Source organism: Colias croceus, chromosome 16 (genome assembly GCF_905220415.1).
Source record: "Colias croceus chromosome 16, ilColCroc2.1".
NCBI lineage: Eukaryota > Metazoa > Arthropoda > Insecta > Lepidoptera > Pieridae > Colias > Colias croceus.
The window spans coordinates 2038426-2058326 of NC_059552.1; the positions used below are offsets into that span (position 1 = coordinate 2038426).

General features: G+C 33.2%; 3 protein-coding genes across 3 annotated transcripts; 2 read left to right on the forward strand and 1 right to left on the reverse strand.

The window, feature by feature from the left end:
* The first annotated feature begins 635 nt into the window (after positions 1-635).
* Positions 636-5300, forward strand: LOC123698688. Its single transcript, XM_045645435.1, has 4 exons — positions 636-777; positions 1533-1765; positions 3861-3977; positions 5132-5300. The coding sequence occupies exons 1-4, from the start codon at positions 643-645 to the stop codon at positions 5298-5300; spliced, it is 654 nt and encodes a 217-aa protein (XP_045501391.1). The 5' UTR covers positions 636-642.
* A 1106-nt stretch (positions 5301-6406) lies between these two features.
* On the reverse strand, positions 6407-11600 carry LOC123698689. Its single transcript, XM_045645436.1, has 5 exons — positions 11571-11600; positions 11211-11357; positions 9130-9599; positions 7732-7842; positions 6407-6609 (listed from the first exon to the last, which is right to left on the reverse strand). The coding sequence occupies exons 1-5, from the start codon at positions 11598-11600 to the stop codon at positions 6429-6431; spliced, it is 939 nt and encodes a 312-aa protein (XP_045501392.1). The 3' UTR covers positions 6407-6428.
* Positions 11601-13951: 2351 nt separating this feature from the next.
* On the forward strand, positions 13952-17916 carry LOC123698690. The gene is made up of 6 exons (XM_045645437.1): positions 13952-14004; positions 14366-14459; positions 15090-15215; positions 15354-15451; positions 17183-17290; positions 17765-17916. The coding sequence occupies exons 1-6, from the start codon at positions 13979-13981 to the stop codon at positions 17913-17915; spliced, it is 603 nt and encodes a 200-aa protein (XP_045501393.1). The 5' UTR covers positions 13952-13978; the 3' UTR covers position 17916.
* Positions 17917-19901: the final 1985 nt, after the last annotated feature.

Genomic DNA, 19901 nt, shown 5'->3' on the forward strand with positions numbered 1-19901 from the left:
CAACAAAATCAATGGTAAACGTCATAGAATTTTCTAGAATACCAGGTGAATGAACTCCATTTAATCTCGCCAACTCACTGTGATCTCAGCCTTACTTTAAATCTTCAGTCACATGATTTGAGTGCACTAATTTATTTACTCAACATTTCGTCACGAGAAATTCAAAAGGCTCTGACTACATGTCGGCATAGCCATTACATGACCATAGAAATTACTCTATCAGTTCACAGCACCTTGTTAAATGGATTTACATCCGGTTAAAGTGATGTTTATATGTGTCCATAGAAAAAGCTTTGAAAAGCTTCCATTGAGACCGCTTCACTTGAGTTGTTAGTTTTGTAACGTAGACAAAAACCAAAAATACTAAAAAATTCAACTTCTTTTTTAAAAACACTGTGTGTTGTATTGAAGATTTAGGATGAAGAGTGTAAAATTTTACATGATAAAGAAAAAACTGTGAGTGTATGCCGTTACTCTTAAATTGTAGTTACTTATCCACTTACAAAATGTTTAGCAACTCATGAATTAGTCTGACTTAGTGTATCTTTGGTGTTAGTTATATTTATGTTAAACATATAATACTTATTCCAGATTACAGACGTAATTAACACATAGCCTTTCACGTCTATGAACCATTCAAAAATGATGTTTACTGGAAGGATTATGGTTGGTTTTGGTATAATATGTTTGGTAACATGTAGTGAAAATGAATTTCAAGATGAAGTATTGAGCAGAAGCCGAAGACAATTATTATTTCCTAATAGCACAGTTTTACAGGTAAGTAAAATTATAATTAAGTACCTACATCCATCTTTTATGGAAGCACTAGTATTTCTTAAGGCTTATTTTGAGTGGGATAAGTTGAGTGTTCGCAGTATAGAAAATTAAATTGATAAGAAAAAATGTATTGCAAAATAATATGTAACTGATTCTATCCAAACTTTTTCGTGTTTAATTTAGCTTTTTCATTTATTTATTTCCTAAGAAATTAATACCATAATTACCTACTCATGTTCTGTTCATGAATATGAGTAGACACATTAGACAAATTAGAGATCAAATTAAATTAAAGAAAAATGTATGCACTTTATGATATGCTTTCGCTATCTCTCCGATAATTCGGAATGCAATCTACATTCCCGCGCAAATATACGAGAAAACGACATACGACAAGATGGCGGACCAATTACTTTATTTCCAATTTATTTCCAAATATTCGCTTCCATTTCCGAATGCAGCAAATATAATAAACGTTGCACAAGCTATCAGTTATCTCTTGATGACCCCATCCAGTTCTCTTCGAGAATGTTCCCGCGCTCTATTTTATAAACTCTTTACCTCCTCAAAGGACGTATTTCGTCGGCTTGATCGAATTTACCTTCAAAGTGGAACATTTTGTACCTACCTCAAAACAAACTGCAGTCGAGACGGGAGCATAGGTATGCGGCATCACGACACACGTTTGTGTCCATAACAATTTGTGCCTTACATGAACAGCTTTAAAGACTATAGTAGTATGTTACAATTTTCAGTTCAACGCCGGGATCGGTACACCAACGCCGATAAAGACCGTCAACGTAAATTGGGCGTTTCAAGCGAACTTTCAGTTGCCGTGGAATAGGAGTCAGATACCCTTCGACATATTGGAGGCGAATGGGGGGTACGGCGGCGAGTCCAGGAAGAAACGTGACACTGAAAGGGAGGGCTATAACAATGACGCTAGACTTTACCACTTTTATAAGTACGTGGAGGATGTTTTGAATGGGTAAGTTGGCTTTATGTAAATAAAGACCAGGAACTGTGTGTTTCAATATAGGTACCTAGCACAAAATTTAAATCTTAAATAAGAAAGAGTAAGTAGGTATTCTGAGAAATAATGCACAAGACATTTTATTGCAACTTATAAAGCCCCACCATCTGCATCAGGAAATAATGTTAATTCTCACTTTAAACTATGTGAAAAATGAAGCTATTAAGGTTCCCGCAGTGCGCATTATGCAATATTTCATATTAAAACAGTCCTCCCTACTTTATTCTAATCGTATGAAATTTACTAAACTGTGTTATTTATAACTTGATCTTAATTTGTATAGTCACCCAAATGAATAAGCAAGTCTAATTCTCATAGTACTTTATTCTGAGGCATTATCGATAAATTGAACACCGTGTTTCAAGGGCAAGCTCTGTCATTACTCACTTTCGATAAAAATTCGTATCACAAGCACTTAACGACTTAAATCAATCAACAAAAGAATTGATACCGCTAAAACAACGCTGAGTCAGATGAAATATGTTCATCGAACAATATTTTTAGCAACCATCAAAAACGTGCAAACTTATCAACATTGATTTATTACATTCTGACAAACGGATAGGTCCTGCAGGAAGCAATTTTCAGATAAATTGGTTTCGTCAATTTCCATTTTGGCGATGTCATTTATTATAATTTATTATTGTTTGCTCGATCGGAAACGCGTTTACGCAGCGCGAATATCGCGAGCATCTGATTGGCCGATCAATTGCAAATGTCATGATGTTTTAGTGAAATTATTGATGGAAATCGCCATACAACATGGAATTTCCTTCCATACGACACAGAAATATTTTTGTTTGAACTTCAATTATTGTGAAATTACCATTTCAAAAGTAGATACAAATTACAATATAAGGAAATCCATCTACTCACCATCTACTGCATTTTAATATCAATATTGTACCTATTTTACTGTCGTTTATAAATATAAGTAGACCACAAAAAGGCGGATATAAAATAAAGGTATAAGACTAATTTGATTGAAACTAAACATCTTGACATCTTTTTTTTATTAATATAGCCTTCGTTGAAAAGTTCAATGTCTTAGTAATTCTAATGTATAAAATACTAGCGGTCCGCCCCGGCTTCGCCCGTGGTACATATTAACGTTTTCTCTACATAAGAACCATCCTCGTACTTCAAGGAATATAATAAAAAAAGAATTATCGAAATCGGTTCAGCCGTTCTCGAGTTATGGAATTACAACGAAAAGTGGCATTGATTTTTATATATTAGAAGAAATAAAATAACACACATCTGCAAATCCTTAAAACATTTATGCTCCCACTTTGAAAAGTTGAATTGCTTCAATATCATTTAATTATTTAAAACCCAAAGTAATAAAAAATTCAGCAACTTTGTACTCTAATTGATACAAGAGCACGAAAAGATTAATTAATTAAAAAGTATTGATTATTTCACATCGCAAACTCCTCTAAATTAATTGATTATCGGGTTACGGTAATCTCTCTGATCTTTATTTATTGAATCAATTAATATCCAATATTGCCTTCCCTTTACATTATACTTATATTGTAATTGAAATTAATAATTCATTATCAGATAATATTGTTGTGAAGATAATTGAATATGATAAAAAGGTAGAAAAAAGTGACTTAATACAGAAAACATCTTCCTTTTATGAACTTAAGTTTTTTTTCAACTGAATTTCTTTTGAATCGTTATAAATTACTAGCTGTGCCCCGCGGTTTTACCCACGTTGCTTCGCTCCTGTTGGTTTTAGCGTGATGATATATAGCCTTCCTCGATGAATGGGCTATCTAACACCGAAAGAATTTTTCAAATCGGACCAGTAGTTCCTAAGATTAGTGAGTTCAAACTAACAAACAAACAAACTCTTCAGCTTTATAATATTAGTATAGATGAGAAAGTAGTTTTTAAATCGTGTTTTTTTTACATCATTTATTCATAAATGTACCTAAGCGGGCATACAAAAACATCACCAAAATTAAACTCTACATAAAAATCATCACCTTTTCCTTCAGGCAATATTTTTTGCTATTTAAATTAATATTTTTATTAACAGTTTCAGTTACAACGGCACGGCATGTGTGTTAAGGACCTTATGTGAGCTTGGAGCAGAACCTATACACACTGATCATGATGATGACCTTCTGCATGAGCTCGCTACGTTTGTGCTAAAGTAAGTTTTTCTAAATACTTATGTCAAATATTAATAATAACTTATTTAATGACTGACTGACAGACGACATAATATAATATAAATGGAATGATTTTATTACTGACTGACGTATATAAACTACTATTTTTGACGTTATAGTTCCTTTTGCAAGTGAAAGCTCAGAAAAAAAATCGGTACTCAAGGGGGTTGCTTATTTGAAAAATAAAAATCGGTCAGTATTGAGACTAAATGCGAATGAAGTCGCGGGGATGTTCTTTAATTCATACTTCATCTATACTAATATTATAAATCTGAAGAGTTTGTTTGTTTTAACGCGCTAATCTCAGGAACTACTGGTCCGATCTGAAGAATTCTATCGGTGTTAGAAAGCCCAATGAAGCCCGAGGAAGGCTATATAATATCATCACGCTAAGACCAACAGGAGCGGAACAATGCAGGTGAAACCGCGGGGAACAGCTAGTATTATAATATTCGTACATTTTAGTCAAGTAGATAATATATTGAAGAACTGTTTTAATTTTTCCGTTTATTTTTATACGTTCTTAAGACCGTAATGATTAATCTTAACGATTTAAATCTGTATTTAATGTAAATTTTGTTTATCTATCCAATATAAAGACAACAAATTGATTCTCACTATAAATGCTCACTATAAAAGTTCACATTTCTGTTTCTACCTTAGTATTATTTCGTACTAGATTTCCGCCCGCGGCTTCGCCCGCGTTTGCAAAGGAAAACCCGCATAGTTCCCGTTCCCGTGGGATTTCCGGGATAAAAGCTATCCTATGTGTTAATCCAAGTTACCCTCTATATATGTGCAAAATTCATTTTAATCGGTTCAGTAGTTTTTTCGTGAAAGAGTAACAAACATCCATACATCCATACAAACTTTCGCCTTTATAATATACTAGCGGTCTGCCCCAGCTTCGCCCGTGGTACATATTTCGCAATAAAAGTAGCCTATGTCCTTTCTCGGGTATCAAAATATCTACATGCCAAATTTCATGCAAATTGGTTCAGTAGATTAGGCGTGATTGAGTAACAGACAGACAGACAGAGTTACTTTCGCATTTATAATATTAGTATGGATATTTGAATAGAATATTAGAATAATATATATTAGATATGTAATATCTTCTATTTTATTATTTCAGCCCTGAAAATGACAAAGAAAACCATGAATTTAAGGACAGTGAACCGTACATACTTGCTTACAACGAAGGAAAACTGCATCAAGATTGTCTCAGCCTCTATTCTTGTGGTATTTCATTAATAGATATGTTTAGTAAAGTGCATGACAGTGATGAACAAAATGAAGACTGAAAATTATACTCGATGTAATTATTTGTAAAAATTTTAATAAAGTATAAATAGTTGTCTACAAATAAATTACGAGAATGTTATTTACTTAGCTTCTTATAAATTATTATATTCTACATAATTTTCCGAACCATCAACCACCAAAAATCAAATCCAGCCTATTTTACCGTTCTTTGAATAAATAAATTTATTGGGAGATTTGTATTTACATGTTGAAAATTTTGACATTTTCGAATCCATACTAATATTATAAATGCGAAAGTAACTCTGTCTGTCTGTCTGTTACTCAATCACGCCTGAACTACTGAACCAACTTGCATGAAATTTGGTATAGAGATATTTTGATACCCGAAAAAGGACATAGACATAGGTTTTATCCCGGAAATCCCACGGCAACGGGAACTATGTCGAATTTTTTTTGACTGTGTGGGCGATGCCGCGGGTGGAAAGCTAGTAATTTATAAAAAAAGTGTACATCTAAGTGTTACGTATTAAAAAGCTGATCGCCAATATGATATTAGAAATACCGATCATTAAGAATAGATGTTACCTATAAAGATATTTATATTATTGGAGAGGAATAAATCGAAGTTTAGATATAAATTATAAAGTGCATTTCTCATGTAAGACTCTACCATAACGGCCTTTTCTTGTAACTTTCGTTTAGTTTGTTACGTAGTTTAAAGATACCGTAGGTATCTTAAAAAAGTAATTGCCCCAATTTCATATTTACTGAATATTCATGCATTTTAATATTAGCAGAAAGAGAATACGAATTACAATTTCTTTATTTATTTATACTACTACACATACCTACTAGGTACTCTTAACACAAGTGTACAAATACCTACATCCCTTGAGGTTATAACTTAAAAAAATGTGTGTGTGTACACACATAAGAATTACACACACGTAAGAATTGAAACTTCTTTATGACTTTATTTTTCAAAAAATAATTTACTATACGCAACTTTATAGAAATATGTCGAAACACGAGTGGTAGGGATAAGATAAAGATGGCGCGTAACGGAAAAATGTTACTTACACTAATTTTTTTCCAAACCCGATAAAGAAGTTTCACTTCAATTAAAACAAAATGAAACAACCACCACATTTAAAAACATTTATTCATTAAAGCAGTCCAAATTTATGCAACGTATCCATCCCGATTTCTGTAAATGTCTCCAGAACGGAGGATTCGCACTCCGGGAATAGAACCTCACAGCCTCCGTTGGCAGACCGTCCTAATCGTTCAGCTGCATGGTATTCGTTATCTGTGTGATAAGACAGCACATCTTTTGTTGTAGACGGCCTGAAAATAAGAGTGGATAAGCTGGAAGTTCGCCCGATGTTTTTTATGTCAGAGCAAAGAGCAGGTGGACTACCTCATGTTAAGTGGTCACCACCATAAACACTTATACCACTGGTACAGACTTTGCCGGCCTTTTAAGGACAAATAAGCTCTAACGTCGTAATTGTTCGGGAACAACTGTGGTAAATCCTTCTTAAGTTTCACCGTACGCAAACGTATTGTTAACGATCACCATCATTTGTGGGAAGTTAAAATGTAAGTAAAGTGGGGTAAGGGGCAGATGCATCATCCATACATCTGTTTCACTTAATCCATTTTCTTTAGGGAAAAGTAGGTGATCAGCATTATGTGTCCTGCCAGAGCCAGACATTTTTTTTCGTTGTCTCCACCGGGAATTGAACCCAGGACCTCTCAGTTCTACGCTCACGCGTCAACCGCCGTACCAAGAAAGTGTTTTTTTTTTTGTGGGAAGTAGGATCTCTGCAAATGCTTTGCCCACTTTGAAGGGTTAAAGGATAAGAAAAGGATTGAAGAATGGAATTAAGGAATAGCCTAGGGAAAAGGGGTATCTAAGGGAAAGGAAACGAGCCATTTACAAGATTAACTTTGTAACTCCTAGGCAAAGATCTAGGTTCGTATTCAATCTAGATTACCATAAAGATAGAATGATCTGGAAAAATCGCATTACGTAACCGGGTAAAGCGGAAAATTACCTCGATTGTACAGGAAGTATTGCTTCAACGGTGTATGTGTAGGAACTAGTTCTGTAAAGGGCTTGGATATTGCATAGATCATCGTAGGTTGAAGGCAATTACAAAATGGCAACTCATTTTTTTTATTATTCGTATAATATACTTGTGAGAATATATATTTTTAGTTACAATCTTCCAAGTAATTATTATTAACCAGGTTCAGGTTATTAAAAAATTCACCCCCGCTGAAATGAGCTACTAAAATCATCTTAAAAACTCCCGCTAATTGCTTTGTGAACTCATTGTGAGTGGTTATAAATCGCTAAAAATTCTAGTACAACATTAATTCATTATCCGGGCTCCGAAATTCAACATCGTATCTTCAAAACGCTTAAGAAATTCGTTATACCGAGTCGAGTTAGGTACTTACGTGAATAAAATATGACCAATTTCGCCAAGCAAACCGTTTTCATAGGTAAAGGGAACTTCAGCCGCCTCACATATGGTCCGGAGCAAGCATGGCCTACCTGAAAAGCCGTACCTGGAAATTGCCAATGCTTTCGTTTGAATTTTGAAACGTTATTGTCAGGAATATCCTCTGATATGATATTGAAGAACACATTACTTTATTAAATAATCACTACATAGTATACAACAAAGTCCCTTTTTTCTGTCCCTTTGGATGCTTAATCTTTAAAACTACGCAACGGATTTTGATGCGGTTTTTTTTAATAGATAGAGTAATTTAATAGGTGGGTTTTTATGTATAATTTATTAGGTTTGAGTCAAAGCGGGCGAACTCGCAGGCGGTAAGCTAGTTAATTATAAAAGTTGATGCTAAAGTTTTTCTTTGTTTTAATTGAGAACCTTGAATTACGAATCACCATACTTAATCAATTGAATCAAAAATAACAATTGAGATTATAATTTCAATTTAAGTACACGTGACTTTATACGTAAATATCTTAATAACACCTAAAGTTATTGTAAACTGAAACGCGAAAAACATTTAACACGTCAAAGACAAAATATGATTTTGTACACTCCATGTAACATTAAAAGACCATTTAAGCACACAGTGCTTTACAAACATCTAAATAAGAACCTCTTTGTTCTCAATCTTTACACTTTCAAGTTCGAGTGAGTTAAAATTGTTTGTCAACCGCTTCAAAACTCAGCGCCGCCAACAATGTACACAAAATATTAAACAGTACTCGAAGCCAAGTTCGGAAACCCAAACTTGATACAACTATGCGAGGAACTAAATTACAAGCGACAGCCCACGTATTGTACTATATACATATATACGTGGACATAAAATATTTTAAATATGTTTCTTTTTGAGCAGGATGAAAATTTCATTGAAAATATTCAATAGTGGCCGTTTTTGGCTTTGTAGGTTACTATCATCATAAATTTAAGGAACATAATTAATTATTTTGATTTTTCATTATATTTGTGTGGTATAAATATTATGATTGTTCTGTATTATTATTGATTTAGCATCCGTATATTAAATTTATTTAGCTTTCAATTAAAAGTCATGTTCTCATAAGCATGAACTAATGTCCAATATGTAGACAACCTACAAGTATTTTTAAGATTTCAATTGTATAGGGAAATTGTGTTCAAACAAGTTTCTTAATCAAGATATAGAATTAGGTACTTTTGAAAACTTCTAATCTTATCTTCGAATAATAATTCGATCTGTTTACAACGTTCTACTTTCTTAGCATAATCAATAATTTGATAGTTTGGTAGGAACCAAAAAAGAGTATCAGCTATTTAAAGAACTAATCTACAATGAAGTTTATAAATAACTACGTACCTTTCAATCATATGTTCAAAGATTTTATAGAAATCCCATCTGTTCATTCTCGGTGGTTCTTGCTCTTCTAAATTCTTCTCATCAATAAGCTCTTGTCGTCTAATAGCTTCTTCTAATGGTAATTCAGTATTAATTTCATTATCATTTATAACACTCCCTTCACTGTACAATAGTGCACGTCTTCTTCTATCATTAAATGTAATATCAACGAGGGTGTCATTTTCATTGTCATCTTCCAAATCATTGTCAACTTCATCGATTACTCTGGCGTCACTGGATTCATTGTTAGCTTCATGTGCAGCATCATTTTCTTCTCCATCCATATCTCTTGATACTGTGTCGGCAAATCCAAAGATACGGGTTGTATATTCTGAACTGTTTATTGGTAAGTAATATTGGAACTTGATTACTGCACCCACTGTCACTGAGGCTTCTTTCAAGTCGACTGGCACACCAAGACCTATAATAAACTGAAAAATTATTAATTAATATTAATTTCGACGTTCATGAATGTCTGCAATCTCCTAGCTCTGAAACATAATACCTAGAATATAAAGACATTTTTTCCCAAATACGCATATCTATACCAGTTTTCTCCTATTTTCCCCTTCATGCAATGGACCAATAACCGAGAACTTTCAAAGACGTTTATGGACGTCGTGAGCCATAACGTGACATGTTACCATATTTGCACTAGACTAAAAAAATAAAAAGAACAAATGAATTTCTTGTATAAATAACCTCAAAAGCCAATGAAACATTTCCTATAAGACTTAAGAGAGCAATGGAAACGAAAACAAGCAATAACACACAATTCCGAAAGACTAACCTTAACTCAATTTATATTAATACAGAATTAATAGTATTAATTCCTAAGCCATAGCCGTGCTTAATCACGCTTACATGATTACACTGAATACCTAAATCATTCCGTCCCACTAAATTCAGCTTTCGTGGACTGATCAAACAGAATCGCAAGGTTTCTCGGCTTTTCCTATTATTGTGTGTATACGTTAATATGTTATTAGTTTATTTCGGTTATAAAGCCACTGTATGTAACATGTTTATATTTTATAGAAATAATTTATGCGTTCTATTTTCATTGCTCTATGTGAATTTCTAAATAAAACTATGTTGTTAACTTTTTTAATGAGTGTTCGAAAAAAAAATAAAATTAAAAAAGATCGAAACACATGACTCATAAATATAGTGTACCTCATTTTATCGTATCAATTCAATGCCAGACAGATAAAAGCTAAATAAATTAAATGTAGCAGCAGTTAATACAGCGAAATACAATTCTCATCAAGTAATTCAATTTTGTGTACGAAGTAAACATCTTTTATTTCACAAACAAACTGACTTTCGACTTCTCGGAACCCGAACGGTAAACAAAAAATTGTAAACATCAATTTAATTAAAAATTAAGAAAATAACCTCAAACAATGACGGAGGAAAATAATATCGGCCGTAGCGAGGCGTATCTACTTTGAAGAATTTATTTTCATTTAAATTATAGCTCTATTGTTTCAAACGCGAGGCCCTTACAATATTTTAAACTCCACTTGGAATAAGACAACTTTATCTAGACGTACAAAATTAATGATGTTTTTAACGTTAACAGACATTCAATTCCAAATTCCGGGGAAATGATTCATTCTAACGCCTCGGAATACTCGAGCTACAAATGTTTACTATCTCAACAAAAATAAATTACTCGCCTAATTTCTTGCATGTAAATTAATTCAAATTAAAAAGGTAGATGCTGCGAACTGCGAAGTTCAATTCGGGAATCAAAATCAGATAGCGTTATTTCATTTAAACAAAATAATCAAACAGCGCGATTCAAAGCACTAAAAGCGCTTAAAGATCTAATGGGATTCAAGAAAAAAAATATTGGAGCTAAATAAAAAATTAACTTAAGCAAAGCGGGCCGGGAGCGCTCGAGTTAATTGCATTTGAATTCACGAATAAAAAACACTGCTTCGTTAAGCCGGATCCGGTAAAAGAAAACATCATTTACTTAAGTTTAAATCGGAATGTAAATTTACACGGACGTTTGGCAAAATTTGAGACGATACCTGTGCTCGGGAAGGTCCTCCATCGGGGTATATCAGATAGCGGCGCTGGCGGCCCGCGTCACAGAACGCGCCCAGCAAATTGATTAAAAGTAACGTTTTGAGCATGTCGCAGGCTTCTGATTGGCAACGTAACGTACGGCAGGCGCGCTGATGTGTGAATACGGTGTAAGATAAAATATACAATGTTTGTTCTTGCCTTCGACTCGGGTCTAATGAACCGTTATGTTTTCACAGCGATTTGGATCGAGCGCTCATGACCCGTGGACTAGATTTACTGAAATTCACAGTTTTCAAGTGATTTCACTTGCTGCTGTTGATTTACGTCCTACTGGTTTATGCAATATGTTGAATCTTGCTTACCATAGAACTACATTTTGGGTTTGAATACATGGCGTCTTATACTTTTATGATGAGAGTTTGAAAAGAATTAAAATACGATAAACGATTCCATTTCTTGAATACATATTGTTGTAAAAAATAATATCTGTAGGTAAGTTCCTCCAGCATATATTTTTGTTCATTATTTCAAAGTAATATAATGTAAATCACTATCCAGAGTAAATTATTTTTGGTTTAAATATGCAAAATATTCTGACGACCGTTTCATAGCAATTAGCTTGCAACTAAATATTAAATGGAGGAACACGTTAAATGCGCTTACTATAAATTTTGGAGCTTTCTAAATTCTGCAGATTAAGCGATATAAAATTAGATTTTCCACTTTGAATGGTAGCTTTGAAAAATTAACGAAAGCAATAGAATTTGAGATTTAGCTTCGAGGAATCGGAATATTTATAATAATATGGATCTATCTATATCATTCTATAAATTTAATAAAATACATAGGCAAAATATCAACATATAGGTACAAACAATGACACTGTATTTTTCAAAATGACTCTTTGTTTTGTATGTGCAGGTTAAGCTTTTGCCTCCAAACCGCTTAACCGATTTAGATTAATATAGATATAGACAGATTGCAGGACATACTTTTAAAAAGGAAAACAAAGCTTATGAATAAGGCATGGAAACGCCTGACGCGAAAATGTGATATACGCGCGAGAAACCAAAGGCAGAAATCTAGTTAAAATAACCATAGTAAATTATTTTATCCATTATATATGATATACTTATAATATACATTCGTTTTATTCTCGCTGACATGTTTGTGCAAATTTCCTCCTAATTCAGTATATCTCTTTTATGTCCTTTTTATGATGTTATTTTTTCGGCATCTTTCCTCCTGAACTTTAGTGTCGTAAAATGTGTCTTGTGTTCTTTTTATATTATTTTGATAAAGTCAATATAAAATACAGTAATAATAATAACGGTGCTTTATCTATACTAATATTATAAAGGAAAGGTTTGTATGTATGTATGTATAATGAAATTTAGCACACATATAGAGGGTAACTTGGATTAACACAAAGGATAGGTTTTATCCCGGAAATCGCACGGGAACGGGAACTATGCGGATTTTCCTTTGAAAACGCGGACGAAGACGCGGGCGAAAAGCTAGTAATAAATAAATTTGATAAGTTCGTAGTGTTAAAAATTAATGTTTAGTGAATTGTAACAGCTTGCATAAGTATTGCTTGCATTATATTTATATTGTCATAAAAGTAGTCATAGTCAATTTTGAAACATAATTCCGAATCAAATGAGTTTTTCTCTTTTAAGGAGCTTTAAAAATACACTTTTCGCCTGAGGCTTCGCTCACAAACACTTGACAGTATCATGCGATAAACATACATAATTCTGTTTCCTATTGTAATCTCATATAGTTTTGTTTTCTCAACAAAAAATGCCTTAGATGGTGTGTCTAATCGGATAAATGGGTAAGAACGCAGAGAGTTTTAAAGATGTAGAGACAGTCTTTTGTTCTTTCGCAATTACAGCATTAGTCGAGCTTAAAACTTTATTGAACTTTTCGAGTTTTAAGGTAAATTCGATTACTAGTACTACACTACTATGTATATTTACCACTCAAACAAACTCAAACTCAAACATTCATTTATTCAATTAGACTACTATTTAGTAGCACTTTCGAATCGTCATACCATAGGTAAGTATTTTTAACATTTACCACCGATTCGGAAAGCAGTATCTATGGAGAAGAATCGGCAAGAAACTCCATAGTTGCTCTTTTAACATCATGTCAATATTACAATATATGAAACTTATATCTAACTACATAATATATCATCATATACCAAAGAACTGTCACTCACGTAGGTATGCGCTATTTCTAAATCCTTTTATATTGTAGACTGATTTTTTTAACAGCACGAATCCGACGCAGGGGCTATAGTAATATTAAATTATATAGACTTAAACCGCCCACGACTTGCTCCACAAGAGATACTGTAATTTTTCAACATATTACCACCTTTTCACGTCCCAATACAGAGACTCTAAATGCATGCACAAACCAAAGGGTAACCGCTATTATTTTCAGAACCGTTTCACCAGCTTGCCTAACGGATCTCAAATTCCTTATCCAAATAAGCTTGTCACACATTCGGGATGATCTACACGAATATCCCGCTAAGCTCATATTAGAACGTCAAATCTAGCCTTTGCAACGACTGCTACGACCAAAATTCAAATTTATCACCGAGCAATAAAGTTCAAATTGTTCCTTAAATCGTTGTCCACAAAGTCCAGATTGTCTCAGATCTGACGTTAGAGCATTTTAGCAATTTCCTTAAAGAAACACACACTCCGTCAAAATCTTCACGACAGTGGTTTTACGAAATTATAGCAGTATGTGGATTAGCAATTATATCACCATGTACGTATTTAACATGATTTTCTGTATAATTTTGGAAACTGTTTGTTTCATAACATTTTTTATTACTTGCATTTTATCTCCGGCTATATAAAGTCCTCTTTTGATCATTAAATAATAACGAAAACGTATGAATTCAAAGTAGGTATTAATTATGCCACTTGCTGTTTGTGCTCCTGATAGCTGATTTGGCACTTTTGAGGTTGTATTTTCATACATTATCTGACGTCATCATATTTAATGACAGACAAACTAAACAAAGCAAATCTAAAGCTGTGAATACGAGCATAAATATACGAAACTCGAGGAATAGCATACAATTTTTACCAGCCAGGTTTATTCTGAAGATTAACATCTTTTCCAGATTATACGCGCTCTACATTGCGGTCGATGGAAAACGTAATCAAAACAGCAGGCAACGAAGATACTTAATATTTACTCCCAGTACACAATATGGTGTAAGTATGTGCCTTTATTCACATAATACTAACCTTAGATACTATCCTTTATTGTATTCCAATCAGAAAAAGATTTTGATACTGATTTCATAAAAAATGGATGTGATTTGGAAAAAGTCAAACCAAAGAGTCACACAATACTCGTGTATATAAAAGATACTATGCATGGCATTTATAATAACGCGATTACAGTCTTAATTCTTAACTCTATAAAGGTTACAATTGCTTGATATAAGTACATCGATGTAATTTAATAATAGCTTCTGGTGCAATAAGAAAGTTAACTTTACAAAACCTATATATTATATAGGTAGCAAAACAGATTGCTTTTCCAACATCCGAACATCACTACATAGTATAAAACCAAGTTGCTTTTTTTGTCCCTACGTCCCTTTGTACGCTTAAATCTTTAAAACTACGCAACAAAATTTGATGAGGTTTTTTTAATAGATAGAGTGATTCACGAGGAAGGTTTTGATAATAATTAATTAGGTTTTAGACAACGCGGGAAAGCTAGAAAATATATAAAAACTAAAACACAATTGTATCTCATTAGGACATTAATTTCAACTACTCAAACACTCATAAGCTGAATAACTGAGCATATTATATATCCAAAACTTTTCGCAGGTATTTGTAACAGTAGCGATCCCTCTGGAGTCGGAGTCGACGGTAACCGTGGCTTGGTTCTTCGAAGCTAATTACTACAGCGTTGACAACGCTACCTACCTCGAACCTCTGCTAGGTGATATTGAGGTATGTTCCAAACTACATTCATACGTGTACTGTAGGCGTTTAGTGCAAGATATTAGATTGAAGAACATGTAATTAATGTATTGCTGTTAGAGAATTTAAAGCTTACGAAAATTACATAGATATTATTATATATTAAAGACTGTTTTTACGCTACAAAGCAAAAGAGATGCACATCCCTGTGTGCAGGACAGCTCCAATGTAATCATGCGCTGTATAGCGAGTCAGCTCGACTGCTGGTATGTACACCACTATTGCAAATTGTCTGCTTCTTTGATAGCGTTGTAGCGGTGGTGTGCATTTCTAGCAGTCATAATAAATTGTATTATTTTTACTAACATAAATTTAAGTTATCAATTGTTACTAACAAAATGAGCCCTGGTTACATGAATAAAATGAATGAATGAATTACACGGCACTGCTATTTTCCTGAACTTACTATACGTATTCAATACATCATACTTTATTTTGAATCTAGTGATTCTTAGACAGTGATTTAGAATAGTTTTTACTGCGGTGAAACATCCCATTACTATGGGAATTTCCTTTGACTACGCTGACGAAGCCGAAATCTAGTAGATGTTATAAAAGGTACACACTAATTAACAAGACCAAATTCTTTTTTATTTCAAGATACCGAGTAAACGGGAACAGCGTAGCACCATTGATACCAAGAAAATGATCACAAGAAGATATATCTACACTTTAATCGAGTCAATGCTGGTAAAGTAAGTGTATATAAATATGTCTCTATGAATTCTGGTCAAAATAATAGATATGAACATGAGAAGATAGGCGTAAGAACACGTAAGAAGAAATAATTGTACTGATTTCTTGGTTCAATCAAAATAAATCTTTACAATTGATTATTTAAACTTCTTTATAAGAACACTATCTGTCTGCAACTACCAATCAGAATTCAGGCAACTTCAGTCTTCAATAAACAGTAAATAGGAAGAGTATAAGTGTACAATATAAATCAAAGAAAATAGCTTCTAGAAATTTCTAAATCACGACCGGAACACAGCACACAGCTCGCGTAAGAATTGCAATGGCTCAACATTAAATTTCGACAAATCACGTTAACCAACTCGATTCCAATTCCTGAGCCCTTTAAGCCTTGTCATTTCGACGAGGCACTAATAAAGCCGTACAAGAGCAATAGAACACGACCCAATGAACCAAATGTATTACAATCCTAATGAACGGGTACGATTTCAACTTAAATTGCTTCTATATTGTTGTATGCCGCTAAATTGTGATTTGTGCTAAATGTTTCGCAGTGACGTTTGGTGGGTATTGGTTAACTAGTTTGTCAACTAATTATTACTGTATTATACATTTGGTTTGCTTGTGTGAAATAGCGTAATCAATTTATGTTGAATTTTGTTTCTTTGATCAAAAAGTTTTTATGTATTTCTTTTTGTTCTGCATCTAACTACTTACTGTCTTGCAGTCTTTTTAAATTGGGACATTCGTTTTGAAACTTCTTACGTATATCTATTGTGTATCAAACCATGAACAGATCTCATTAACTTAATTAAGGTTTTTTAATAAAAAAAACTACATAAGCTTTAGAATATCTCATTACCTCGGCTCAAACACAAATGGAATATAGTTTTAATGAACTCCATATCACCCATATAAAGACCTACCTGATTAAAACTGAGTACTGTCGCCAATGCGCATTTGTAACGAGAGGCTAATGCGCTGCCAGCTCTGCGGGTCCCTAAATCAACTATGTGACCACAACTATGACACGTTTCATATGAAAACCCTGCATTCGAAAATGAGCCAACATTTCATGACGTTAGAAACGAAATTCCTTTCCTAAAAACAGAAGCCACGGCACGATGTAAATACCCGGCCGTACGCTCGTAGGCTATCCCTATGCATTGCGTAGTAATACACGGGATAATGGTCTTTAAAAAAGGCACTCGAATAGCGCTAATGTCTATTTTTGCTTGCAGGCACGGCCACACGGGACGCCCTTGCTTACTCAGAGCTATTTGTGAGAACGCCACCTCGCATTTCTTGCATAACGGCATCCTAGGCGATTTACTTCATCTCGTCCTGACGTAAGTTACTTTGTAGATAAGTTTGATGATATAAATAGCTGTTACATGTTAGATGGAGTTTGCAAAACATTGTGCTTAAAACAATATTGGTAGAGGCGCCTGGGAAAGAGCTTAATGTTTGAGGCGTGATGTTGTGGATATTTTCATACAACTTTTCGATAAATTTTTAAATTGCAACATGAAGTACATAAGGGTTTTATTTATTTACACACAAATATTGGATATATGGTTGGACCTTATTTAGGTGAATGATAATGAGCATTCTTAGTACTTCTGGGGAGATTGCTGATAAGTAATAAAAAGGTTGCGAATGACAAAATATTCAAGGCCTCTTAGGAAGGAATTGACATATTTACAATGTAGCATTTTATCTTTAAAAATCTGCAACTGATGAAAGTAGACATATGCCTCAGACTACTGTTACACAAATTCTTTTATTATTTTCAGTCATTTTTATATTTTTACATTTCTCAGGCCATCATTATCGATGTCAGAAGACGATATAGAAGACTGTTACTATGAAGCTGAATATTGGGGATTGGAGAATAAATGTGAATACTACACCGAAGACTGCCCCATGAGCCCATTGGACTATATCTCTTTTATAATAAATGATAACAGTTAAATTATAAAGCGTCGCTGTTTTATTTCTTACCTTTTAGATGTTTCTATAATCATGTACCGAATAATAATAAGGAAAAATCAATAGGAATTCCACTGTAAAAGCGTTCTAAAAATAAGTAATATAATGGAATAAAGCGCTGTCTATTTCCACTCTTCCACAGAGACTATCAACGCAATTAATAAATATTTCCTTATCGTTCCAGTAAATATTAGTTAATTTTTCTGTATATTTATAGTTCCTTAATCCTTAGTCATAGAAATATATGCATAGATACACTCTATCACTCTATCAATATCTGGCATCATGTTAGTCAAAAACTAGTATAATAAAACGACTCTATAATGCATACAAACTTAACAAGTTCCCAGCAAAAATATCGGGAAAAAATACGTGAAATATCGTCGGTTCCACTCTGCATATTCATCAACCTGAAGGGACGAAGGTTCGATACAATCCGGTGCAATCAAAATATCGACAAAGGCCGTCGCGGTAAATATTTGCGACCAGTAAATTGCTTACAGCCTCCGCGCCGCCCTACGTTGTTTTTATTCAATACCTCTACGAGGATATTCAATCCTGTTCGTATTTGTAATATGGAATTGACTGATGAAATGAATATTCCAATTTGTAGGTTTTGTGTCGAATTAAAGATTTTAATGTGTTTCATTAATTGATATAGAAAAACATTGTTGAATTACCTGATTATAGAGAAGACCAGTAAAAATACGAATCCTGGCTGAAATACGCCGAAACGATTTCTATTTCTATTTCTATTTAAATAAAAAAATACGCAAAATCAATCAATTTATTCTGAATAAAAGCCTATAGACCTGTCAGTTTTCATATAACCCACATATTTCACCTTTAAAAACACGCATATCTATATTTTTTAAAGTTTCCATTCAAAAAGACAAAAGACAATCACAGAAATACGCCTACCATAAACTTATAACAACATAAATAATTGCAGGCTACAAGTAAACAAAGAGCGCTGAGCTTGTTAATTAATATCGGCCCGAATTGTTAGTAAGTTCGACTTGTTTGCTTTAAGCGATTTTATTGCTGACGAAATTTTTAATAAATAATTCAAGCGCTTTTGTAAAATAACTGCATATTTTTCATTTTTTTCCGCAAACTGGTTAATTCTTATGTTTTATTATTAAGTATTCATCTTTAATACAGCAGTGTGTGTTATATTAAAAAAATGTGTGCGTGTACTAGTGTACACATGTAAGAAGTGAAACTTCTTTATGACTTTATTTTCCAAAAAATAATTTTCTATATGTAACTTTACGGAAATACGTCAAATCACGTGGTAGGGATAAGAAAAAGATGGCGCGTAATAGAAAAATGTCACGCGTGACGAAAAAATGTTACACTAAATTTTTTTCCAGTCCCGATAAAGAAGTTTCACTTCAAAAAATATATTTATTAATGATTCAGAAAAATTTCTAGATTAACCCTATGTAATAATGTATGTACTAATTACTGTTATAATGGTTTAATATAATAAATAATTACAATAGTGCCTAAATTACATAATTACAAATAGAAAGCAGTTCATTAATTAGAGGACTTTAAAAACAAATATTTCCTAGATCTTCTGCTATTTACTTATTTATTTTTGAATTAAAAACTCTTTTTGCTCCAAATAAAATATTTTTGAGCCATATCCATGGTTAATTTTTGGAATTTTAAAAACGCATCTGCGTATTTCTATTCATGAAATAGTCCATACTAAAACTACTTTCATTGAACTACGTCCATTTCCACAATACTCAATTATCACTAGTGACATGACACAGGTCTCAATTCTGGAGCAATTAGCATTGAAACTAGTCGTCCGGCCATCTTATTGTAACAACGGAACTATAATTATAACCCATACGACCATTTTGGGTGACGCTTTTGTTGATTGTGGATGGAGATTATTTCTATGTTGTTTGTAATGGCTTCACAAGTGATCTTGTTTAGAAATAAATTCTG